The following is an 11,230-nucleotide window of genomic DNA, read 5'->3' on the forward strand; positions in this document are numbered from 1 at the left end:
TTCATTTTATTTATTTTTTATTCGGTATCATTTCCACCTTCTTCTTGTTAAATCTCTGGTTCCTGATGTTTGGAGTATCTGGAAACAACAGGTTCTGCTGATACCTTTCCTACAGTCTCTGGGGGATTTCCAAGGTTTCTGCTGAGATCAGTGGGTCTCATTTAATCAAGCTGTCCTCTGATTGGCCAGGGCCAGGAGACGGATGTTTCGAACACATCCAGCAGCAAACTCCTGGAGTTTGGTGTCATCAGAGGCTGTGAGGTGGATCAGTGGCTGTGGGAGTGGAAAGGACAGACGTTACTAGCAGGAGAAACCTGGTGGACAAAGTCAACGATGAAAAGAAATCCATCATAAATAAATAAACATGTTTGAGAACATTTAGTGTCATCTTCTCACTGCTGCCAACAACCAGGGGGGGCAGCACTGATACACAGAGACCGTAAGGGGACAGTCCTAGTCTGTTCTGGTCCTCAGTGTGTGTGTGTGTGTGTGTGTGTGTGCCCCATCTCCAATGCTTGCCTCAGCAGAGGGCTTACAGCTGCCTGCATACATGCCTCTGCAGGTGTGATCAGATGAAGGTGGTGCAGAGCAGCTGGACATTAAAACCAGGAGCATGAACCACAGAACTCCACAGCTTCTAGGCTCCAAAGGTCAAACTCTATCCGACTGTTAGTGGCTTGAGGAACGGATCCGGTTAGATCTTATTGCAGAACTGGAGCTTTGGGCTTAGCAGAAATCTCCAACTTTGGAAGTTTATTTTCTGATGAAATAAAACTGAACATTTGGTTCAAAGAGCTGTGAAGGATGTAGAGGAAGCAGAGAGACCCAGACTAAATGAAGCTCCACTGAGTCGCTGCAGCTTCTCTTCCTGTCTCTTCCAGCCTAAAGGTTAGTTTCCATCATGTTTGCTGCATGTTTGCCTGATCTCCACCAGCTGATCAGCTTTTCTACAGGTCCTTCTCAAAATATTGGCATATTGTGATAAAGTTCATTATTTTCCATAATGTCATGATGAAAATTTAACATTCATATATTTTAGATTCATTGCACACTAACTGAAATATTTCAGGTCTTTTATTGTCTTAATATGGATGATTTTGGCATACAGCTCATGAAAACCCAAAATTCCTATCTCACAAAATTAGCATATTTCATCCGACCAATAAAAGAAAAGTGTTTTTAATACAAAAAACGTCAACCTTCAAATAATCATGTACAGTTATGCACTCAATACTTGGTTAGGAATCCTTTTGCAGAAATGACTGCTTCAATGCGGCGTGGCATGGAGGCAATCAGCCTGTGGCACTGCTGAGGTCTTATGGAGGCCCAGGATGCTTCGATAGCGGCCTTTAGCTCATCCAGAGTGTTGAGTCTTGAGTCTCTCAACGATCTCTTCACAATATCCCACATATTCTCTATGGGGTTCAGGTCAGGAGAGTTGGCAGGCCAATTGAGCACAGTGATACCATGGTCAGTAAACCATTTACCAGTGGTTTTGGCACTGTGAGCAGGTGCCAGGTCGTGCTGAAAAATGAAATCTTCATCTCCATAAAGCTTTTCAGCAGATGGAAGCATGAAGTGCTCCAAAATCTGATAGCTAGCTGCATTGACCCTGCCCTTGATAAAACACAGTGGACCAACACCAGCAGCTGACACGGCACCCCAGACCATCACTGACTGTGGGTACTTGACACTGGACTTCTGGCATTTTGGCATTTCCTTCTCCCCAGTCTTCCTCCAGACTCTGGCACCTTGATTTCCGAATAACATGCAGAATTTGCTTTCATCCGAAAAAAGTACTTTGGACCACTGAGCAACAGTCCATTGCTGCTTCTCTGTAGCCCAGGTCAGGCGCTTCTGCCGCTGTTTCTGGTTCAAAAGTGGCTTGACCTGGGGAATGCGGCACCTGTAGCCCATTTCCTGCACACGCCTGTGCACGGTGGCTCTGGATGTTTCTACTCCAGACTCAGTCCACTGCTTCCGCAGGTCCCCCGAGGTCTGGAATCGGCCCTTCTCCACAATCTTCCTCAGGGTCCGGTCATCTCTTCTCGTTGTGCAGCGTTTTCTGCCACACTTTTTCCTTCCGACAGACTTCCCACTGAGGTGCCTTGATACAGCACTCTGGGAACAGCCTATTCGTTCAGAAATGTCTTTCTGTGTCTTACCCTCTTGCTTGAGGGTGTCAATAGTGGCCTTCTGGACAGCAGTCAGGTCGGCAGTCTTACCCATGATTGGGGTTTTGAGTGATGAACCAGGCTGGGAGTTTTAAAGGCCTCAGGAATCTTTTGCAGGTGTTTAGAGTTAACTCGTTGATTCAGATGATTAGGTTCATAGCTCGTTTAGAGACCCTTTTAATGATATGCTAATTTTGTGAGATAGGAATTTTGGGTTTTCATGAGCTGTATGCTAAAATCATCCGTATTAAGACAATAAAAGACCTGAAATATTTCAGTTAGTGTGCAATGAATCTAAAATATATGAATGTTACATTTTCATCATGACATTATGGAAAATAATGAACTTTATCACAGTCAGTCAGTCATTTTCTACCGCTTATTCCATAGTGGGTCACGGGGGAGCTGGTGCCTATCTCCAGCAGTCTATGGGCAAGAGGCAGGGTACACCCTGGATAGGTCGCCAGTCCATCACAGGCTGCCTCTTGCCCATAGACTGCTGGAGATAGGCACCAGCTCCCCCGTGACCCACTATGGAATAAGTGGTAGAAAATGACTGACTGACTGATAAAAGCAACAAAACTTTATCACAATATGCTAATATTTTGAGAAGGACCTGTATATGTTACATGAACTGTCCACATTAATGAGGATAACAAGCAGCCTGAGGGGCAGAGAGAAGACATTCCCAGGAATTTCAGCACAAAGATAAACAGAGACAGGAAAACAGATGGAAGATGGAGAGCAAGAGTCCAGTTCAAACTGAGAAACTAACACCCTGCTTCCTGATTATAATCACATCAGTTTGGGGAGGAAGGCGTGCACCAGGCCAACATGTCAGCTCCTCTTAATAAACTCCAGATGAAAATTATTTATGACACATTTTACAGAATTTTAGATCCCATTCATCAGAGCTCCAGCAGCAACTTTCCATCCAGCAGCTCCAGAAAACATGCAGCTCTTTAAACAAGCCTCTTCAGTGAAAACCAGGACGCCTGAGAAGTGCCAGGGTCGGTTTATTTGCCAGCCTTGTAGCGTGTTATTCAGACGGGACCAAATAAGATCTCCTGAAGAGCAAAGCTAGGCTAAGATAAGCACGTCTCTCTTTGCAGTTTGTTACGGACGCGTAACTAACTCCCCCCTCTCCCTCTGCTCCAGAGAAGACGACACCAAGTAATCCCGTTTTGTTTTATTTCTATTAGAAATATCTTGGGCAGGATAGAGTAGGATTTTAGAGCGATTTAGAATCGCCACTTATAGTCCAATGTGTTCTAAGTTGTATGTGCATGCAACATCTTATTAAAACTTTGATTGCTGTTGGATTCTGAAGCCGCCGCGCTTTGAAGCTGTGTGTGTCTCACTGTGTTTGAACACCTGAGCGCAGACTCAGGTGAACTTAAAGTTGGACTGCTAGAACCTCATGGTGGAAAACTCACTGTTTCATTGTCTTCACTCTTCGTGTTTTTCCAAAGGTTGCCGCCTAAAAGTTTTATGACCCTTCGTGTTTCACTGAGCTCCAACTTTGGGGGTTTTATGACTGCAGTCTGGTGGAGGCCGCTCCCAAAGCTTCACCCAGTACCATATTTTCTCTTGTTTTTGCCATAACTGCTGGTTTGACTTTCATACACATTCAATGTTGTTTTATCTTGTTTAGTTAATTATTTTACCCATTTTGTGTAGAACATTTGCTTGCTTGATTAGGTGAAGATTATTGAATCAGATTAGCGAGGTGTATCAGGGCTGTTGATTTAATAAATATTTCACGTAGATAAAGAGAAAGCGTTTGTATTTATTTTGAGCAAGAGTGATTTGTCTGTCAAAGTAAGGTCAAAGTTCCTCCACCTTCGGTGAAGCAGTTGATTAAACAGTGACATCTGGTAATAGTCAATTATTACTGAGAACTTCATAATTGTAATTATCAAGAGCCTTGAGCCATAATTACAACAACAGAGGATTACGATTCCTAAATAATGATTTCTGGTTAAGAAATTAATCTATTTCAAATTATGATTTTAAATTATACTTATTGATAAATATTAATTAATCAATAATCATAATTCTTACACCCTGCAGCCTCCAGAGAGCCACAGATTGCTGAGCTGCTTTTTCTGGGTCTCCAAAGAGGAAAAGGAGGCAGCTTGGAAATCAGAGTTTTAGAGGAAAGTTTCAGGCTGAACAACATGAGGGACAGAAGCTTCAGTCAAAGGTTCTGAAACGTGTTCCTCTGTGAATCTAAATCCTGGCAGTCCAAACAAAGCTGCAGCCACAGTTCCTGTATCATCTGCTCAGCACAGCCACAAGCTGAAATCAGCTTTTCTACAAACTAAAAGGAAACCTGTGAGGCTGAACTTCCAGTTACTCCTGGTTCCACTTTTAGCTCTTTTTAGCGACTTTCCTGAAGAACAAAACATGGGAGAGAAGAACCGAATGAAAACACACCGTGCCAGGGTGAGAAGTGACCTCAGAGCAACTAAAGAGTAAACGTTTTTCTCATTTAAATTAATAAAAGCCTAAAATCCACAACAGGACCTGGCAAAAGCTTCACTTTGGAATACGTTCTGCTGAAAATAACCAATAATTACCCTTCGCATTTTGTAATTTTCAGCAATTTCCGTCACAAAGCTTTGCTTATGAAAGAGACTCTTTAACACAAACAGCTGTCCGAAGCCATCTGAATGGATTTATGGCTCCAGCAAACATTCCCCAGAGCTTTGGAGGCAACATGAAGCCCAGGAGGACGGCAGCTTGATTTAAAACACGACACAAAACGAGGCTCATCAGAAAAAAGTGTGAGATACTGAGAGTGGACGTCAGATCAAACCCAGAGGATGATTTATCTCCCAGGGGTTTTGGTTGGACTTTACTTCCTCTGTGAGAAGCAGCTCCATCATTTCTGTTTGTTTTCATTATTTATCCAACAGAAGAAGAAGAAGAAGAAAATCAAAAGAAGAAGAGATGCTTTATAAGAAACGTAAAAGATTCATTTTCTGTTTCCTACAGACAAAATAATGAGAATAAAAGTTATCTTTGATCAAAGCAGAATAAAAACATTAAGACGGGTTTCTAAAGTAAAATTTATTCTTTTTGATGCTTTCTGTCTCCTGTGTATCTTCAGGGACTGGGTCGAACCCAGTTACCTGTACTGGGGCGGCACTCACTCTTTAGAAACTGTATAGAACAACATGGTGATCATGTTCTGAGACCATGTTCTGACATCCAGCTGCAGTGAGACACGAGGCGATCCAGTCTTTTAGTGAGTCAATTAGTGATCTAATTAAAGGATAAGACAGTAAGGTTTTCCCAAAAGGCTGAAACATGAACATTTGATCCTTCATAACAAGACTTCAGTCACAGCATCATCTTAACATTGAATCTGTTTTACTGAGAGACAGAAACAGAGAGTCTGTGGAGCTGAGCATGAAAATACAGAGCTAGCTCTTTTTGGAAGACACGACGGCCTCGATGAAAAAGCTGCTGGATGGAACCCAACTGTGAAGAAAAATCTCCAGGATCAGAAACAGAACCATAGTTGGGTTTCGGCTCTGAGCAGGTTCCCCATCAGTCTCTGGTCTGAAGTATATTGCTGCTGCATTCTGCCCTGAAGTCCAGGAATAGCCCTTAGCAACGGTTCCCCCCAGCTACAGCCCTTTGACCCGTGCTGCGATGGCATCTAGGGTCCAGTGTAGGATTGGCACTTTGCACACACTGAGCTGTTTGCTTTTCTCACTTCCCATGATGCCTAGAAAGTGGAGTCATGTTTCCAGCGCTGAATAAAAGCAACTTTGTTTTTGCTCCGTTGGTCAAAGGCTCTGAAAATAGTCCCAACGTTGATTACTCTGTTTTTCACACATCACTAAAACAAGGGTGGCAGGAGACCAAAGCACATTTTCCTCCAAGCAGTTATGGTAAAATTAGCCTCAAAGGTGTGAAATAGACCTAAAAACTGTGGGAATGAGCAACCAATCAGGACTTAATGAGGACGCAGATATCCAGTCATAAAGGAAGTTCAGCTGACCTGAACGACTCCTTCCTCATGCATGGTGATGATGTTGTTGGGCTCTTTGGACAGTTGGTACAGGGCCATGGCTGTGCTCAGGAGGACTGACCTGTCCTTCAACTTCAGGTAACGCACCAAGTGGCCGATGGCTCCAAATTCACCAAAGGACGCCCTGTTGGTGCTCCACATGCAGCAGTGGCCGATGGCCTCGGCCAGGTTGCAGCGAAGCCTGTTATCAGTCTGCAGAGAGGAGAACAGGAACAAGTTCTTTACCATCAATATTATCCTGATCAGCTGATTTCTGAAGAAACTATAAGGAAAATACAACTAGCCTTCAGCATAAACACCATTACTGTAAACCAGACAGAACCTTAGTGTTCAGGTAGTCGAAGCTGGTCTGTTTCAGTAGCAACGTGTTCTTACTGTGTTAGTCAGCTCGGCCAGCAGGGGGACAACCCCGAGGTCAGTGAGGACCCCCAGGATCTCCTTGTCTTTGGCTAGTTTGGAGACGACAGCACCAATGCTCGTCAGAACCTCGTTGTTTGTTGACTTCAGTAAATTAACGATCAGTTCCAGTCCACCAATCAGGAAGAGGACCATTTCCCTTGCATCCTACAGTCAGAGTCACTGATTAGCTGCTGCTCAGTGAAAATCAACACAGGAGACGATGCAGAGGAGGGACAGTAATGAGGAAACAGGAGAGGAAGGCAGGTAAAGTTGAACACATTTAAAAGTCTGGATGAAGAACTGTGATCAGTCCAACCCGATCCAGCAGTTTGATCCGTTTGTTGAGCTTTCCTTCCTGCATCCTAACTTGTCCTAATGATTCTGAAACAGAGGATTTAGAGCTTTAATGGGTCATGTTAAACTTTCTTCCACAGTCAGAACGCTTTGAGTTCCTGGTACCAGGCGGTACCGCAGCACTCTGATCCAGTTGTGGTGAGATTTCTACCAAACGGAGAGAACCACAGAGGAAGAGCTGGCAGAGACACTGGCTTCAGCACAGCTTGGAACATCAGGCTGCTGTTTAAAGTCCCAACTCACCAGATCGCTGCCACAGAAGAACACCTCAAGGTGGCCCAGTCTGTAATGTTCTGGGCTTTGAAGATACAGCTGAAATGTCTTTAAAAGCAACAGTTATGGATAACTGGATGTAAATCACAAAGCCCGCTGCAGCCGAGTCTGTTTCAACATGGTCTACATGTCAGGAGCTGATACATGTTTCAGTGCTGCAGACCAATGAAATCAAAGGATTTTCTGCATTTTTCTATAAATCAAAGAATTTGATGAAATTCAGCAAAGATAAAAAGCAGAAGCTGATTTCCAGGTTGGCTCCACAGGTCCTGTGGGAGAACTGGATGTACTTTACTGTTCTCCTCTCCAACAGGGAGCTCAGAGCCCAGACCGGGCCCCGGTGCAGTGTATGGGCCCTGTGATGCCGTGCCAGAGGACGAGGCGTGTGCACAGTGCAGGCTAGTGAGGGGGCTGCCAGGGCCACAGGCGGACCCCCCGAAACACAGGAAGCTTTTCCTCGGGAATACTGATGATGGCTGGCTGGGAGTCCCTGTGACAGAGGAAGCTCTCTCAAGCCACCAGCTGCTACAGACTACCCAGAATCCCTTTCATGGCCCGGATGGACCCCGGTTCCTAAGGCTGCTGCATTATGAGGCTGCACATGGAGAGACCTTTGTTGCTAACCTCTCGCTCCTCTCCTCTTACTCAGGATTAAATGAAATAGAAAACACATTATCTGCTGTGTTTGATGTTAAGCTGAAAGGAGAAAGCTGAGCTCAGAAGGGCAGAAGCACACTCTGTGGATCTTCTCTGGACCAATCAGACTTCTAGGACTTCCACAGCTCACATGTAAAGGAAAATCAACCAACCATCTAAATGTGCTTCTGCAACCAGGAGCATTAAAGACAGACCTCATCATGTGGAACTGAAAGGGCTCTGTTTATTTGATTGGAGGGATCTACTACTCTGTATTTCTGGTCATTTTACTGAATGAAATCAGTTCCAGTTAATAACCTGTAGACAGTCAGTGTAGATCCTGCATAGGTCTGTGTCTGTAGAGGAGCAACAGTACTGCATGGAGCATCCAGCAGATGCATTTATGCCGCAGCTCTTTCATAAATCCACTATGGATCTGCTAACTCAAACATTTGGGTTTTTATCTTAACAAAGACTGCACCCGTGCAGCCGGGTCAGGTTCAGCTCTATTCAGCACTGCCCCGACCCAGAAACCGTGTTCATGAAGATCTCTCAGAGCTGGGAGGCAGATGACCAAACAAATAACGTTACATTTGTTGTTGAAAACGGTAAAAGACCTGCTAATGTGTCCATGATTATAAATATATTCTGACTGAGCAGGATTGGATCAGTCGGTTCTGATTAAAGTCTTTTATGGTTTGACTTTTGATTAACTAAAACGGCTCCATGTAAACTGAGCTAATGTCTCACAAATGATGCTACAGCAAATAGTCTGGCTTTTACATTCTAGACATTCAGATATATTATTACATGCAGTGATGTCCTCATGCAATGTTAGTTAAAGTGCCTGTGGCACGCTTTTCACTCTAATGCAGATATTGAAAGGAAATATCTTAATATTTAAGAAACTGGACAGCAATTGACATCATATTAGCATTAAAGACGTGATTAAAGATAATTGTGTGACAAAATAGGCATATTTTGTTGTTAAATTCTGCAAGTCCAAAGTCACCAGGAAGTGATGTCAGAGGGTGAGTCTCCGGTCATTCATTGTATGAGCGTCAATGATAAACGGTTCAGGTAGAAGCAAAGTTGCGTTAAAAACAGCGTTAATATGGTGAAACGGTGCATTGCTGGTGGTAGCAGCAATACTACGACAGCAGCTGTCAGTCGGCAATACTTTCCTGCAGCGAAGAGGATCAGAGCTGCCTGGATCAGAGCTGGAAAACTGAGGAGGGACAGATGGGCTGGTCACACCAAGCACAGCCAGGTTTGATCGGAAGTCTTCTCGGCATACAGTATAAATCCAGAGTTACAGGTGTGTGTGTATATATATATATACACACACACCTGTAACTCTGGATTTATACTGTATTAGATTTTCTTCTCCTGACTCTGCTGCGTCTCCCTGTGACAGTGACTGAAATATATCTACAGAAACATCTGATTCTTCGCTGCTGTCTGTGTTGTTGACCATTGTAGCATCAGTCAGTTTACATGCTGGGTTCCACTCTGACTTCATAAAAGAACAAAACACAATCACAGTAGTCTGGAAATGCCTTTTTAGTGAAATTTATGACCATATTTCTCAACAACCATCATTTCAGTGGCATGAATTTACTTTTTAAAATATTGTATCAATGTCTCCTTTCCATAAATGTAATTGGATTTATCATGAAAATTCGGTGTCACAGGCACTTTAATGTCGGTTATGGGGATTTCTCAGACCTCAGTGCTACTAAATGCAGGTAAGATCCTGTGTTTTCATGAAAGAAAATCTGTCAAACTTAGACCAACAGAAGCTCCTAATGTTCAAGTAAACATAGTCAGCCAGAATTCTGTTAGCAGTATTTCTGGTCCTGTAGTGGTTCCAGTATCATGGAGTTTTTATTAGAGAAGTGGCTTCACAGAAGCTGCATGGTCCGCCGTGCTCTCAGCATGAACCGTGTCTCTCTGGAACTCGCAGCATGCAGAGGGAAGATTTGAGGAAATCAGACGTCACTCTACAGGATATTACTCAGTCTTTCTCCCAGTCTGTTCCTCACTTCACCAGTCCCAGTGTGCCAAGGAGGCTTCTCTGCTTCATATTAGACCAAGGTTCATGTAAGCCTCCACTGATACAGCTCTGCCCCTGCTAACCTCCCAGCAGCAGCAGCAGCAGGTTAAAGGCGGAGCTTTGGAGACAAGCATGGTGATATAAGCTGACTTCTGCCTTGTGACTGAGATAACCCTTTATTGTGAAACAACACAAACTCAACAGAACTTTGTGATTCATAGATAACCTGTGTGCAGTAGAGGTGTTTAAGAGGCAAACATTCTGCATAGATGAGGAAGAATGATGGACTTTATGTCTCCAGAGACAGAAAAACTGGACTTTACGGTACCTTAGCATTCTCAATGCACGGACAAAGGGCCCATGCAGCACTAGACTGAACTTCTGCACTGGGGTTCTTTAGCAGTGACCACACCAGGCGGACTCCATCAAGCTGGTCAATGATTCTGATGGAAACACAGAGAATCATTTCATTGTAGAATTAGATCAAAGTGTAATATTTGGCTTCATCAGGCCGGCCAGCAGCAGATTTAACAACAACTACAACTAAACAGGATGGAAGCAGCAGCTGATTCCAGCTCTTTTTATTCCAACCTGTCTTCAGTCCCACTCAGGTCCGTTCAGGTTCTGAAGCCCACCCACTCTCTACTCACTCAGATCATTCTCCAGAGAGATCTCAGCAGAGCTCGGGTCAGAGGTTAACTCACACACATCTAGATCTAGAGCTTCATGGATTTATAAATAGATGCTGAGACAAACTTAAACTTCATGTTTGTGCTAAAATGACGATTCCTTTCCAAATTCAACAGAACCAGAGACGGGTCGCTCTATATTTCTGAGTGACGTCAGCCTCTGAGAAGTCAAAGAACTACACCACAATGCATCTGTTGTCTGCTATAAATAACATGTGACCTGTTCCTCATGTGTGCTTCCACCAACAAGGCCCACACTGAACGCTGTCATAATGACCTAAACACTCCCTAATCACAGTATGTCAGCGACTGCAACGAGCGGACGCTCATCAGGGACGGCCTCTTCTCCATCTGTCTTCCTTCTGCACATAAATCAGTCTAGAGGGATCATAACATCAGATTCCAGTCTGCAGGGCCTCTTCAATCCAGGACCAAAAACAAACGTGAAGCTTCACATCATCCTCCCAAACAGCTCCATCTTCCCAGGGTGCAGCTATGAAACAGATCAGCGGTGAAGCTGCAGCTGACAGTGATGGATTAGAGGAGAGACCACAAACCTTGGAGGCAGTAAAAACCCAGGTTCACTCTTGTACTTCCACAGGAT

General features: G+C 44.0%; 1 protein-coding gene across 2 annotated transcripts; it reads right to left on the reverse strand.

The window, feature by feature from the left end:
• LOC124858442 (outer dynein arm-docking complex subunit 2-like) lies at window positions 1-10,418 on the reverse strand. 2 transcript variants are annotated; one of them, XM_047350481.1, is made up of 4 exons: window positions 10,266-10,418; window positions 6,595-6,783; window positions 6,190-6,411; window positions 1-273 (listed from the first exon to the last, which is right to left on the reverse strand). In XM_047350481.1, exons 1-4 carry the CDS (start codon window positions 10,401-10,403, stop codon window positions 166-168), a joined length of 657 nt encoding a protein of 218 aa, XP_047206437.1. In that variant the 5' UTR covers window positions 10,404-10,418; the 3' UTR covers window positions 1-165. The 2 variants fall into 2 exon arrangements, with proteins under 2 accessions (XP_047206437.1, XP_047206438.1); XM_047350482.1 differs by lacking the exon at window positions 1-273 and adding an exon at window positions 5,233-5,444.
• Window positions 10,419-11,230: the final 812 nt, after the last annotated feature.

This window comes from Girardinichthys multiradiatus, chromosome 21 (assembly GCF_021462225.1).
Source record: "Girardinichthys multiradiatus isolate DD_20200921_A chromosome 21, DD_fGirMul_XY1, whole genome shotgun sequence".
NCBI classification, from domain to species: Eukaryota; Metazoa; Chordata; class Actinopteri; order Cyprinodontiformes; family Goodeidae; genus Girardinichthys; species Girardinichthys multiradiatus.